Raw genomic sequence first — 16,044 nt, forward strand, 5'->3', positions numbered from 1 at the left:
TCCCCATCGATCTAGCCCTCAGACGGCCCCACCTGGGCTCACCGCCTCGCTCACAGCAAATACTCAGAGCTACAGAGTCAGCATGGGGAGGAGGCTGAGGAGGGCGAATCAGACAGTGGAAAAGAATGGGGAGCTACCATGGAGCCTGCCGGAGCCAAGATGACTTCAGGAGGAGGAGGTGGAGGAGAAAGAGGAGGAGTTGTGGGTGCAGATGCTAAAAAAGCCAGGGTCCATGCATCGCACGATCTCCCGCCTGCCATCGACACGGAGGATTCAGACAGGCTGGAAGGGCTGGATGATCAGGGCCAGGAGCCAATGGGAGGGCTGTCTGAGGAGTCACAAAGTGCCCGGGCGGCAGTTTCTCCTCCAATGACCCCTCAGCAGCCCTACATTCAGTACCAGCACTCCTCCTATCCACCCTACCTGGCAATGTGCGAGAGCAGTGGGGGCTCTTACAGAGGGGTGTCCCCAACCCTGGTCCACAATTACCCAGGTAAGACTCTGAGTGACGGTCGGAGTTAATGTTAGTAGTTCAACATTTTGGTAAATGTTTGGTAAATGTTGGTAAAAATAATCTAGGGAACTGTTAGCTATTTACCTCTGTTTCCACCATTTAGTCTCGGCTCAGCTAAGTCGTTTAGCTAAAGTTCTTGTTTACACTTATACTTGCGTATTCACATTAAAATACAGTAGAGTGCTACATCTGAAACATTCAGCGTCAAGTTTAAGCTGAAGCAATAACAAGAATTGATGTGCTAGTTGAAACTGAATCACTGAAAAGCTTTTAAATGAGTGAAGATGCATAGTTACATAGTATTAGCCATCATATGAGTTTTACCTGCTGTCATTGGCCATTCAGCAAATAAAATACCCTTCACTGATGACAGAGGCTGGTGTCACATCAGGTTTGTGCTCAATAACATCCTAAGATGAAGATGAGCTGACTATAAAACAGTCAAGCATTTCTTCTTTGTTCTCCTCACACAAAAAGAAGTGGGTTGCCTGTGCAGTCTGAAGTGCGTACACTTGCACACATCACATACGTTATGCAGTGCTCCGCTGCATATAGTCTAATCTCCCAACACTTTGTGAATACTGAGAATATCAGTGAACATAACTGAGCAATACATAAATTTGCTTCTCCGGTGAGTCACTCATTCTTCACTCACAGCTGATGACAGCTCAGCCTCAGCAGGATGGCTGGGGGTCCTTTGTCTGAAAGGATATTGTCACACAATGCTGCCCCCTATACTGGAGTATAAAAGGCAACTGCAACAGCAGGCCTTTACTTATGAAACTGAATTCACAACATAATCTCTCATATATATTGCGTCTGTTCATTCTCCTCGTTCATGTACAAAAAGATGAGTTTGCTTAACATGCAAAACTATATTAAGAAATTTTCTTGATTATTTTTGGCTTAGTTAACTCTTTAAAGCCTGAACCATGAAATAACTGTCAGAAAATTCAACGTTTTTGAGTATTTGGTGGCAAATTATAAATATATCAATTTGCATATATGAGTTTTAATAGTGTCATATAGCTACGTTGTGTATTTCTTAAAAATGTAAAGTGCAATTCATTTAGATTTATAATAAAGTTTAATAAGTGCAAGTATAAATATTATATATATCATGTTAAGTATTGCAAATGAATGTACTGGTTTGGAGTTGGTAATATAATTTGTATTTTTTTATAGATATGTAAAGTTACTGTGTGCCTGTTTCTTTGTTTCTGTGTTTGTGGTCATAGGTTTTCATTATCCTCTGTACGGTAAGACGGCAGGCAGGGAAGAGTCGGAGGTGACACCACCCGGCAGAGGAGGAGCGGTGAGCAGCAAGCAGAGCAGCGACTCATCCTCATCCTCAGCCATGGAGCTGCTGCAGCAGCAGAGCCATCAGTATCACGGAAAATCACCTGCTGTGAGAGGCTTTACTGCCACATCCACACTGCAGCTCACAGCGACACACTTCTGATGTTTGTTTTCCTTCACACGACACAGATCTGATATCTTCCTCAGACAGGAAAAACACCTCAGGGAAAGATAAAGATGGGGGTAAAAATGGTAGACTGCTTTGATTCCACTCTGCATTTAAAGCAGTCACTCATGAAGACCATCACATAACATCAGCGTGGCATAAACATGCCTTATAAACCCCTAAATAGGAAACTATTGTGATGACCTCAACACATACATGTGCAAAGAAAGTTTTAGGATTATTTTTAGAATCAGGTTATTGTTTTGTTTTTCCTTTGCAGACAAAGCAACAGAGAGTGAGAGGAAAAATATACTAAAAGCCCTGCATGTGGGTGTCCCGCAAATGATTTGGTTCGTAAAGACTGGACTTATTATATTAATAAAGTTCAGCCTGAAAGCCGGCAAAATGTTGACTGTATAAGTTAACTGTCTGATGGATTATATTTCTATTCCATTAAATGAGTGTTTAGATGTAAATGGTAAATGACCTGCATTTGTATAGCGCTTTTCTAGTCCCTAAGGACCCCAAAGCGCTTCACACTACATTCAGTCATCCACCCATTCACACACACATTCACACACTGGTGATGGCAAGCTACATTGTAGCCACAGCCACCCTGGGGCGCACTGACAGAGGCGAGGCTGCCGGACACTGGCGCCACCGGGCCCTCTGGCCACCACCAGTAGGCAAACATGGGGTTAGTATCTAGACATGGGCCCTAGACAGTTTTAGCCTTTGTGAAGTTTAACAGTTAAAGAAAAATAAAATAATTTAAATATTAGCACACTTACAAATCTCATTTTTTAACAAGTTTAAGGCGCATATATTAAAGCTTAAAGAACCAAAAATGTGTTACAGTAGCCTGCAGGTAACAGGAGAAAAGCAGGAATCAAGTTGCTTCTAACACAATGTACGCAACAAAACATGCACAACTTTTGACTTTATTTTCGACTTCAGACTGACACTAAAACCTATAGATGCTCCTCCTACATCATGGTTTGTGGTCCACAGGCTCTTCCAGGATTGGTAAGGGTATTTTGGCTAGTCTGTAAGTGGTGGCTGCTTATCTCATATATAACATCTCCCAACCTGAACTTGGATTTTACTCATTAGCTTCTTATTATAGGCCTGAATATGTGTGTATTTAAACACTGTCACCATGCAAACTTGTTAACAAAGGCATGACTGTTTCAGGATGTCTTGTCTTACATGGGTCACTTCAGAAGGCAGAAACAAACTTTTTGCTGTTCGCTGAAAAAATTATAGAGATACAATTTTGCAATTTTTTCTTAAGCTTGGCAAAATTGGCCAAGACGATTCTTGATTTGATTTTATCAATATAAAATAACTTCTCTTGGCATGATGTGAATGTAATAGATCAAAATAGTGATCACATCTAAAATCTTATGGGGACAGAAAAGTGAAAGGCACAGTGTAAGTGTGTGTGTGTATGTCTGTGTGTGCGTGCGTGTGTGTGTTTGTAGCCTGGTGAGAAGGGATCCCCCGAGGGAGAGAGAGAGACGGAGAGAGAGAGGAACCATGTGTCATTCGCCCGACACCTCCACACACACCATCACACACACCTGGGTATGAGCTACAATCTGATGTCAGGACAGTACGACATCTACCAAGGTATGAACCTGCAAAGCAAACGCAGACACTGTTTAGATAATGAGATATGCTATACAAAGTAACATGTTACTGGAATCACATTACATTTTTCTGTAACATAGTAATCACATTACAGTTATGGTGTTACTTGCATTAAGAAAGTTCTTCAGTTACCTACAGCAGCGGTCCCCAACCTTTTGTGCACCACGGACCGGTTTATGCCCGACAATATTTTCATGGACCGGCCTTTAAGGTGTCGCGGATAAATACAACAAAATAAAACTAGTACCGGTACCGAAAAAAAGAAGATTTATTCATAACACACATGAAAAGACCCAGGAAAACTGAGTAAACGATAAAAACGATAAAAACAATAACAAAATAACGCTGAAAACCGATAAAAACCCTGAAAACTATACATTTCACACCTGAGCCTCAACTCTCGTGGCCCGGTACCAAACGACTCACAGACCGGTACCGGTCCGAGGCCCGGGGGTTGGGGACCGCTGACCTACAGGATTGGTGGATTTCAAAATAAAAAAATCAAACGTGCATTTTCTTCCTGCACATGCTACAATTAGACGACTTCACACCATGTGCAGGGAGGCAAAAATTAGTTGAGCGGTTGCAAGTTTTCAGGAGTGGACACATCAATAATACTTCTACTCTAATTGCACAAAACGGGTGAGAAGCTAATATTAAAGTGGAAACAGACTAAAAAAACAAAAAAGCTGCTGCTAACGTGACTCCTTTTGCTGATTTTCAGCTTTGTTGTCAACCTGATGTTTGCTCTTAAACACTGAAAACACATCTTGTGTGTTTGTCCTGGTTAGGATAGAGATTTGTATCATTGTGTGGGGCTCTAGCCTAAAGTGAGATTTAAGCTTCTGTGATAAATCTGTGCCATAGATGCTCCACAACCACAAACCTTTCTGAATCCCTGTGCTTTAACTTACGCCATAACCTCACATGCATCTCCCTAGAAATGTAACAAGATGTCACATTAACAGAGATTGTAATCAACTGTGATTGGCTCATCCTGTAGACAATGGATCAATTCAAAGAGAGAATCTTCAGCACCAAGTAGTGTATTGGCAGTGGAACTGCAGAGCAATGCATGCACACAACACACACATGGTGGCAACAGTGTCGGCCACTTGAGTGTACTACGACGTAGGCTCTAAAAGACTTAAGTCACACATTACTCTCATACTGTTAATTGGTAATTATCTGACAGTGCATCTCAGGCCATGCAAAGCATACGTGATGTCACAAAGGAGAAGTATTAGATAAATGACTTTCCTCAGGTACCAGCTGAGGAATGTAGTTCATTACCTGTTTCAAAAAAGTAAAGCACTGTGTAATACATTACCAACATTGATCACAGCTGACTTTCTCTTCATGTTCCTATTCCTATGTTTTTAAGGGTTGAGCTCCAGGTCGCTGGTCTCCAGTCAGCAGGTGTCAGGGCACTCCTCAACTGGTACGTTTGAAACACACTGAAATTATGTTAAAGCTTCACTGGTTCCACCTGGGAAACCAGGGTAAATCTTTAATACATAGACTAGACATCTTTGTTGAGACTTCCTTGTACAGCTTTGATTGAAAAGGGTGGAGCAGCATGGACTCATTGTTGGGATACTGCTCTTTAGTCTCTACTTCACTGTCTTGAAAGATCCTGATATACTGCACGTATATTTATCGTTTCTGCCTGTTTTTATTGTTAGACTTTATATATTGCTTTAGTTCATTTTTTATTATTTCTTTTCATGTACAAGTTCTTAAAAGAAAGGTTTATGTCACCCTAATAAGGAGACAAATTAAGCACAACTGCTGCTTAGATTTTTAATGCAGATTGCCTTCAAATCATGGAAGCATTTTCTACGTTAGCTTGGATATTAATACTGTAAAAACTAGGCCCATTTTTGTATTAAAGTTCTGGCACACAGAGTACTGAAGTGGCCAGGGTGTTGTTTTACTGCTGAAATTACTCATCATTTATGTGCAGAATATCCTGTTCTGCTCTCAGTGTGGCTCACAGACTCATAAATTATCCACCAGGTTTTCATATCATGAAATGAATTGGCTAAAATTTTCTCTCATAAAATGCAAACTGAGAGCAAAACGAGCTGGACAATTGTCTCATTTTCATGCCGTCTGCCAGGTCAATAAATCTAATATCTGAAACTTCTCTGCTGGGAATAACAGCTCTCTGCTTATTCGACTGTGCGACACTCGTACCTCGTTGCTGAAATTATCCTCCAGTAGATCATTACCCTCTCTCCAGTGTTTTCCATATACTTTCATAAACCATATATCACCATGTTTGCTTAAAATTGTGAAATATTCCGGAGGGAACCTGACAGGCAGTTAAAAAGCTTAATGTGATGATTACAGTACTGCTGCAGAGACTGCAGTTGTCTATAAATGTAAATTGCTGTGAAATAGAGGAGATTAACAGCAGTGATGGCAACAGTGGAGGCACACAGCTGCAGAGAAATTAACAATATCCACGTTTCTCTGTAGAATCCAAAAACAGGAGCAATTTGTAATCTTCCTGGAGTGATATCTGCAGATCATGTACCAATTATCTCTGTTTTTCCTTCAGGTATTAAAGAGTTGTCTTACAAAAAAACTACTTGAAAGAACAAATAATAAAATGCCCCTTAAAAGAGATCCTATTTCGATTTTACTGGCTTTCTGTTATATAAATATACTGTTGCAAGGAGATCCTTAATATGGCCATCTCAAGCACATATGTCCCACCCACCTGATGTTTAAAACTTCTTTTTGTAAGTGGACAGTAATCAGGAGAAGGCTGGCTTAAATGTGCCTTTTCTAATCATCTTTTCAAGAATTTAGCAAAAAAGTTCCCGCCAGTATCGGCATCTTATCAAATGCTGTATTAAGTTGTATTGAGATATTTTCAGGATGTGTGCTCCTCGTTAATTTATTTTTAGCCGCTCCCACAGAAATGGGTGTTGCTTCAAGGTTACACTGACTCACGGTGCCATCTTGTGGTACAAATTGGTACTACATGAAAGTAGAGCACAGCCCCAGTTCAGCTTCAGTTGATATCTCTTCAGCATATATGTGTGCGGGTCATAAAGATGTAGCAGTTGAATCTTAATGTTCTTTTCAAAGCTTTAGTTAATTCTGAAAAGTTTGAAGTTGGTGTTAAGCACAAGAATTTACAATAAGTACCTTTAACGGGAGAGTCACCTTCAATGAACAGGAGTGAAAACATCTTAATGTCACACAGAGGATGAACTGAGAGGGCTGCATCAACGCCTGGTATAATTTAAATTTGATTAAACTAGGATTTTTTTTGAACCACGAACTAATAGTGACTCTATTAGCTTAGTGACTCTAAACAATCATAATCTGTCCTATTTATAGTTTACATGATTCAGTGTCCTCTGAGAGGAGGAAGAATTTTCATGGACTATAACAGCTATTCATGCAATGTTAGGGATATCATTAACATGAGATAACAACAAGTAGATGTAGCCAGTTTTATGATATGTTTACACATTAAGAAGCAGGTTGTCCACCCTGGTTCTTGAAAAACATGACAGAAAGCACAACAATTAGGGCTGCCACGATTAGTCGACTAGTCACGATTACGTCGACTATCAAAATCGTCAACGACTGATTTAATAGTCGACTCGTCGTTTGAAGCTTTGTAAGATCCCAAAAGACGCAGGAATAAGTAGTAGGATTTAAGAGTGTAATAACGGACTGAAACAGAAGATGGCAGCACTGCATGTACAAGGATGCCAGCTGCCGTTAAATCCCGAAGAAGAAGAAGTAGCTCTGTCCCAGAATTCATAGCGCAGCCATGCTCAGTTTCCAACAATGGCGGCAGCTAGTTAGTTTTAATATTACTCTTATTATTCTTTCTGGGTCACAAAATAAACGTTTAACATATTTTCAGGCGAGAATGTAGTTGTGTAAACCTCAAATATCTGCTCAGTTTATCAAGACACCACATATTTTCAAAAGCGCTCTGACGTTTTCGGAGACGTCTGTTACCCACTAGCTCGATAGCTAGCCGGGAGCAAGACTCACTAGAGACCTGAGAACACCGGACTCTCAGCAAATTGTTTTCAAACCCACCGCCGTCTTTCGCTATGTAGGTTAAACATATATAAGTCACTTAGATAACTTAAAAATGTTATTTTTTGACTTTTTTTAGTATTTTATTTGTTCCTGAGTGAATCGGTTTGGCTGAGATTAAAGTTATAGTTTTTACACAGCTGAATAAACCTCAAGCAGACAACTGATTATCAGAAGTGTGAGATGCTCGAGAATATACTCCGGTGTCCTGTTATATTTTAGATAGCAAGGAGTTTATTAAACTTCACCGAACAATCTGCAAATTTCATTAAAATTTAATAAACTATCATCTTGTCTTTATTTTTAGTTAGCACTAGGGTTGCCAACCGTCCCTTAAAAAACGGAATCGTCCCGTATTTAGAAACAAAAGTACACGTCCCGTATTGAGCTGAAAAGGGACGCACTTTGTCCCGTAATACAGTGAGAATCAAAAGTATTCTATAAGTTTTAATGTAATTAACGCTTTGTTTGAAAACATAATTCCCAGCCCCGCTCCTGCTTTGTGACCAATGAGCTGACAGCACACTTATGACAATTCGAGTATGACAATTCAGATTACCGCTCATCTCATTGGTTGAGGAAAGGTCGCTTGCGGAGAAAATACCGGAAGACAACAGATGACCACACCAAAAAGCATGGCCAACAGGGAAACAAACGCCGACACTGCGGTGCAAGTCTCAGACGACAGTGCACCTGAAGCTGGGAAACACTGTGCGATTTTCAAACTGCACGATTGGCTCGCATGGGTTAGAAGTTCGTAGGTGACGATGCAGGTCTCACACTATACCGCCCGATGCTCTGATGCGACCTGAGTCACACTGTGCCTCCATAAAATGAAGGTTATAACAGAAAATCTGTCGCTCGCTCTCCCTCTCTGTCTTTCACTCACACAGACACACACCACCATCAGCTTTGCTAAATTGCTAATGAAAAACATGATCAGGCAGCTGTGATTGAGCATGTAAATCCAACTATTTTCACGGTTGTTGTGGTCGTGATAATTTGGTGATGCCACATCGAAAAGGCTCGGATGAGCTTTCCAAAGTTCTACAAGTTGTGCCTCCATCGCTTGTGTCCAGATCACACGCTGCACAGCCGTGCTGCTCCGTCTTTTTCACCGACGTTTACGTGTTTGTGCGTGCTCAGTGTGAGCGGCTGCGGTGACACCCTCACGAGCGATTGATGAACGTGAGGTGTTAATCGCTTCTCGTTACCCCACGTATTAGTGATGTGCGATACCACTGATTTCCTTTCTGATCCGATACCAAGTAATATTCAGGGTGGTATCGACGATACTGATCCGATACTGATACTTTTACAAATCTTGTTTTATTTATTGTATCTCAAATTATAGCGTCATAATGATTACAGGACATCAGATTACTTGTTCTTATCACTTAATAGTGCAGAGTTCATCATATAGAAATAAAAAAAACTGAAGTTGTGCTATTTGGACACCTTGCCTGCCTGCAGCACTAAAGGACTCCGTGAGAGACGTTTGTCTCGCCCTAGCAGCACTTGTCCCTGTCCTCCCCTTCAGTTCACCTCAACATACGCTCGTCATATTCTGTGATATGATTTACTCTGAGGTGTTTGACAAGGTTAGTGATGTTGCCACAACCATACATGCCAAACCTCCCGATTTTTCCGGGAGAATACCGAATTTCAGTGCCCCTCCCAAAAATCTCCCGGAGCCACCATTCTCCCGAATTTCTCCCGATTTTCCAACTGTGACGTACTACCCGGCTTTCTTTAGACCGCGAAGGCCGGGTCCTCAGGTAGAAGCAGCCTCTGAATTTGGACACCCCCGCTGTTTCCAGGCCGGCCAATAATAACGATGACATTTAATGTATTTTATCCGATAAATAAACATTGTAAAATGTATTTATCCCCCCCACCCCCACCCTAACAGCCCTTTTGAATACCTCCCTAATTCTGAGGTCTCAAGGTTGGCAAGTATGGCCACAACACCTCACTCTTGGAGCACTTTTTTGCCACATGTATCCAAACCACGTCTCAGCTGTTTGTGGAGGTAAAATACGTCCGCACATGACTCCGATTACGCTCAGCCATTGTTGTGAGTGCGCACGCCAAGAGGCTGCGAGACATTTATACAGCCGTATTTCGCACATAATTATGAAAGGCGGAAGAGGAAGTAGTTCCTTTGAATGTAGACAATCCGAATGTTATAGTTTCTTTCCACTGTGTTCCTGTTAGTGATAAACTACAAATTTACTCGAAATTACTAAAATATCGATATTTTAATGTGAGAATCGATTCTAGAACATCAATGATTGGTATCGGAGGAATCGATATTTCAGGATCGATCTGCACATCACTACCACGTATACTACACGATGCACGATGAAGGCCAAAATCGGGCCGATCACCAAATTGGTCGCACGACTCAAAAATCGGCTCAAAATGGGCCAAAAATCGCAGAGTGTGAGCCCAGCATTAGACCAGCAATGTTTGTTCCTCTCAGAGAAAGAAAAAAGGCTTCAAAAGAACAGGGAGGAATGGGAAAAGGAAAACACCTATAAAGCGCACTGCACTGTGTGCCGGCGCACTTTTTCCATAGGCGTGCTTCTAATGGTGGGCACATGAAGAACAGGAGGGGCGTGAAAGCTCGGGGAACCCTTAACCAATTTTTGTCCACCAGGCCACGGCAGAAGCAGATATGGTAAACACTGGTTTGTTTGTTTTTAAACCCTCTGGTTAAGGTTAAAATGGGCATGTGCAGTGAATATCAGCGCTATGTGGCCAGAAGTGTGATAATATAATTTATTTTGTGTAATAAACAACTGCAAGGATATATTGCAACAAATAGATGAGTAATACATAAAAGTAATACATAGATGAATAATGATGATGAGTTATGATGCGTAATCATGGGAACAAGTGGGTTTACAAACGGGAGCAGAAGCTGAAATAATGCCTCTGCTGAAGCCAATTGCACTAAATGCACTAAATGTGAACTGTTACAAGAATATTTTTCTTTCTATTGTTTTCTATTAATTTATATAATTTTAGGTTAAGCAGGACAGAGTTCTTTTAAAGAAAGATTTACTTTTATTCTCAAAAGTTAAGCATGACAGGCTTCTGTTTAAGAAAGAGACCTGTTTTATTGTGTTAATGTTGTCATTTTGAGCTAAAAATAAAGGGCTAAATGATTTTTGTTTCCCATGTCTTGATATCACAAAGAATACGCATCTACTTAAATCAAATTCAAGTCAAATGGTTAAAAAAATAATTTCACACACAAAAAAAGAGCTAAAAAATTCACCACACTGGGAAGGGTGAAGACAACTGGGTCGCCCGGCCCTGGCCACGAGGTGTCCCTTATTTATTTCTCAGGGAGTTGGCAACCCTAGTTAGCACATACCTTAAACACTTAAAGCTGTAAGCTAATGATAGTTATATAACAGCAGATGCAGCTGGTGCAATAAGCTGTACGTTTTATGTCCAATGGATGATGATCTGATTAGTCGACTAATCGCAAAAATAATCGGTGACTAGTCGACTATCAAAATAATGTTTGTGGCAGCCCTAACAACAATGCTGCATTAATTTCAATCATAGCAGTTAATAGGCAGTGTTTGTAATTGAAATTGTGTTGTCACCTGAGTGAAATCTAAACAGGAGGCCTGACTGTTTTCACCCAGCACAGATGCATCTCTACTTCTGTTCAGCATAAATCCTAAGTGTGGTAAAGTTTACCTTTTTTTCCCCCTGTCTCCACAGACAGCGAAGGGAAGAAGTAGGACCATGTGACCACGTCTCACATGAGGAATGGCAGATTTATCAGACATCAATTCCATGGTGTTGAATAAGCTTCGCCTCGCTGAGAGGCAGAGAACAAAAAAGAAAAAAAAAATCCAGAAAAAAAAACTTCTTTCATTTCTTACTAATAAAAGAAGAACCACTTTTATAACTCATCACAGAGGAACTGATGAGCTGACAGCAGGACGGGAAGCAGGACCAGGACCTGTTTGAGGACGAACTACCTGTATAAATCCAGAATCACTGACTTTTAGAGCTTTTGGTTTTGCAGAGTTTTGACAGAAGCAGGCGGCATGTACGAAACAAAACATCCCAGAGCGCCGTGCACTCAGCCCAACCAGGGCTGTGGTACTTAACTTTAGAAATGCACAGTTATTGTCGTGTATTATGATGATGATATGACTGAATGTATTGATGATGACTTACACTTTACCACATTAGTGTGGATCTGTTTTTTTTTTTAATGGGACAAAAACAGCATTAGGAAGCTAAAAAGTCTATTATTATCCTTATTATTCTTATTATGATTATTGAAGTGGAAGTCCTCCTCCCTCCATAGTGCTGACGCTACATTTGTATTACTAACCTGTAACTTGAGCGTAACCATGTTGATTGTATTGTCTTTATGTGAGAGTAAACCTTCACATTGACCTGCCCAGTGCCATGTAGGAACCCAGTGGTGTATATATTCTGTACAGATTCATGGCAGAGCACTAACATGCTTTATCGTACACTATGTTGATCTCCATCAGCCGTGTATGGGAGCAGAGGGCAGAGCGGGGACGACCGGCAGGAACAGAGCCGCTGTTTATCTCGCTGACTTCAGTTTGTCTGCAGCACATGTGGCGATGTCATTGGTTAGACTGCATACGTGATGAATACAATCAGTTTGTGCTTCTTATGAGTGGCAGTGTGCCTGAGGGATGTTAGCATCTGTGAAATATCTTCACACCTACTGGATGCACTTTCATTATTTGCGTACAGATAGTTTTTCGGGTGTGCTATATTTAGGCCACTGTTGAGTGAAGTATAAGTAGCAGATGATTTCTTTTGAACGCATTGCAAATCTACATCTCATGCATCTGAGATTTGTACATCAGAGAAGGACATGGCCACTGTGACTTCCTTTACTTTTGAAGCCTCACCTTTACCATTTTGGTCCCCACCATGTTAGTCTGTTTGGAGTTCATATTTGGCCTCGGGAGTGGGGTGCTAAGTTATCAGCTAGCTAGTTACATCCATAGACTCTAACAGTGCAATGCACAGACACAGATATCTACTAATTAGTGCTATATAAGAGAAATTTACATAGCACTAATTACTAACTATAACTTAAGCACAATTTAATTTTTTTTGCACGAGCATGTCCTGCACAGCAGGTCATACAATGTAGAATGTATATAGAGTTTTGTTAAAAATGTTTCAAATGGCACCAACGGCACAAACACAGTTGAGAGAGGAGAAGAGGTGAAGGCTAGCAGACAGTGATCAGGTACAGCTACCTGGGTTGGCACACCTGCCCCCCTTAACAAAATCCAAAGCTGAGCAGAAAAATAGATTCATCCCTTATAGAGTTCTTATGAAAGAGCAGAATTAACTAATTTTATAGCTAATGTTTTTGCAGGAGCATTGATTTTTGGAGCTAGCCTCCAGCAGCTACTAGAAAGTTAGATGGACCCTGAGCATGCTTCAAAAAACAATTCAGCTTTTGAAAACACGATCCCTATATTACTCATAGCCGCTGCTAAACACTGTTGCTTTCGCTGGTTTTATCAGTCTGGCTTGCTCGTGCATGCAAAAACATGCATGCGATGCTGCTGTTGAATTGCAGCTCGCAGTCATGTCAAATACAGATTACTCTAAAAGTCTATAAATAGACTAAAAAATGCAAATTAGAACAGTTATAGTTTGATCTACTGTGAAAGATCATATGATATGTGACATGATACGTCTAATCTGATGAGCTCAAGTTAAACAGCTGGGGCTGGGGCTTATAAATTCTGTTGTTAAAACACCTCTCTGTGAAGGATAAGTCCAGTGAACGTTTTCCTTTCTAATGGAAATTATTTACAATAACCTCGAGGCTGCCTGAAACATGGTATTTTCACTCAGGTAAAATAGTGAGTTGATGGCAAAAAACCAAAAACAATAACTGGCACCGATTTGTTTATCAAAGGGAACGACTAGATGCAGACTGTGAACTTGGGGTTGACTTCTGTTTTATTGTTAATCTTTTGTTTTTTCACATTGTGCATTAAATCATTGACTTGCATGAGATTCTGCTCAGTTTCGATTACAACATTTTACCAGCTAAACAGTTTTTAGATGCATACAACAGAATATTTTAAGATTCTTGGGCTCTAGGAAAAAACTAGTTGGTTTGATTACAATATTTATTTTCAATGACATTTACAGTGATAGAAAAGTTGCCAGAAATATCTAATGAGATCAAATCTGCACTCAAATAATGAAAAGTGGATGCACACTGGAATGATCCTTTTGTTGAAATGCCCACATTTGTATTGTCAGTGATGACTGTGGGGACATACTGTATATGTGGAGTGCCACAATCCTTCGCCCTGCTCATGCTCTTGCTCCCATGCTTTCTACAAGTTAACTAGCTCACAGCAGAGTCCCTGATAGACACAAAGGTCTGACTTTACCATTGGTGTTGTACCACTGCCAGCTTAAATACGGTTCGGTAGATGCATGTATGTTTACGGATGATCCAAAATTTGTTAAAAACTCACTGGAGAACTACTGTCAGAGTCATAATGTTTATATCTGGCATATGTGCTTAAAAAAAGACCAACAGTAGACCTCTAATAGGCTGTTTCCGCAAATATAGTTTCAGGTTGTCAGTCAAGCAAATAATCCAAGGCTTATTTCACCAGCCCTCTGATCCAAAAGCCTCTGGATGGTCAGCTATTATCAATAGCCCCCATTTCAAGAGGATTATGGCCGAGAGTGAGGGCCAGTTAATAGTTTCGATATCAGCTACAGACCCCAAACAGTTCCAAGTATGACCAGTATGATCTCCAAATATTTGGAAGCACTGACTAATGACTATTGGTTTAGGCTAAAGACATGAGTAGCTCAATATCACAGTGCTGCAGTATGTGTATTTGTGTGTATTAATTAGACAATAGCCTTTATTTGAAAGGTGAATGAAATAGATCAAATATCACAGAAAATTGTAGATCACAAAGTAGACACAGCCATTAAATGGCCCCCCTATATAATTAACAGAATAATCATGTTTTAACAAATGAGTACTAAACAAACAATTGTGACTATAACCTCGCCAGGAAAGTGTGCACTGGGGTTATAACCCTACTGAACAGTAGGGGGCTTCCTTTTTGTATAATTGTATTTATTATAAATAACCTCTTGTGGCCCCTTGACTGACGACGTCATCCCAGTGGTCTACCTTGTCTATGAGTAGCTCTGCCTCACTCACAACACCTTACCTGCATAGTATCAGTGATCATTCTATTACTTGAATATAGTGCTATGAACTCTGTTTACAAGATGCTGTCAACTTTTGGGAGACACAGTGTTGTCTTTAAAAGGCTGCTTGGTATGTTCAAATCATCCACCCTGTATATCCAGTTATTCACACACTGAAAACGTACAAAAACATGAAACCTGCTGTTGCTTTTTTATACTGTATATGCCTTAATTCATATGTTTGGCAATCATGATTAAAGGATGTTTATATACATTTTTGGTTGGTGAAGGTTTTTTTTTGTTTGTTTGTTTGTTTCTTCAGGATATTTGTGTTTCAGCATGTTGACCATTGGCTTTTTAAATGTTTGAAAAATAACTACGTGAAAAACTGTTTTATGTGATGAAGTGTAACACCTTGCATATGACAGGCAAACATCTGTCCTCTGTAAGGTACAAGTGATTTATAGGGTCCTGTAGGAAAACGGTTAGAAGATGATACTAATATTAATAATACAAGAAAAAAAAAAATTCAGTTAATTCATATTAATGAACAATCTGTCAGTCATTCAAAATAATACATGATTATTTGACATGGTTGAATTTAGAAGTTCGGTTTAAGTGTGTTGCTCTTTGCTTACTTGATAGTAGTAATCAAGGTAATTAATACTAACTAAAATGAAAACTAGACTTGAAAAAAATAATTTAAAAAAAGATTTAAAAAAAATAAGTGAAACGATTTTGTGAACTTGCAAAAGTAACTTTGTTTAAATTCAGCATTAATGTTAATTAGGTTAAAAATTTGTTATCATAACCTACCTGAGGCCTTCATGTACGGTGGCCCTGAGAGGCCAAACGGACTGCAACTTAAAAAAACACCAGCAATAAGAAAAAAGGTTGCAAAAGCACACAAAACACAACGGAAATAGGAAAAACGACAATGGAAATAGGAAAACTGAAAGCAGTAATAATAAATTCCTGCAACTGGTCCATCGGGTTATTGTCTCCCCAGAAACACTTCCCTTGTGCTTTTGGAAGTCTGTTTTCTGTTTTCGCTTTTCCTATTTCCATTGTCGCTTTTGCAGCGGTTTTTTAAAAAAAACAT

The 16,044-nt window shown here is 40.0% G+C and overlaps 1 protein-coding gene across 3 annotated transcripts in view; it reads left to right on the forward strand.

The window, feature by feature from the left end:
• The window catches only part of znf608 (zinc finger protein 608), a 79,241-nt gene extending 64,818 nt beyond the window's left edge, over positions 1-14,423 (forward strand). The window contains exons 5-9 of one of the 3 annotated variants that reach the window (XM_085179924.1): positions 16-493; positions 1,753-1,829; positions 3,464-3,611; positions 5,017-5,073; positions 11,454-14,423. In XM_085179924.1, coding sequence (XP_085036050.1) covers positions 16-493; positions 1,753-1,829; positions 3,464-3,611; positions 5,017-5,073; positions 11,454-11,473 — 780 coding nt within the window. In that variant the 3' untranslated portion in view covers positions 11,474-14,423. Of the gene's footprint in view, positions 1-15; positions 494-1,752; positions 1,923-3,463; positions 3,612-5,016; positions 5,074-11,453 lie in introns of all 3 variants that reach the window. The other 2 variants (XM_085179923.1, XM_085179925.1) reach the window with 2 other exon arrangements.
• The last annotated feature ends 1,621 nt before the right edge of the window (positions 14,424-16,044 follow it).

This window comes from Neolamprologus multifasciatus, chromosome 12, assembly GCF_963576455.1.
Source record: "Neolamprologus multifasciatus chromosome 12, fNeoMul1.2, whole genome shotgun sequence".
In the NCBI taxonomy this organism is placed as follows: Eukaryota; Metazoa; Chordata; class Actinopteri; order Cichliformes; family Cichlidae; genus Neolamprologus; species Neolamprologus multifasciatus.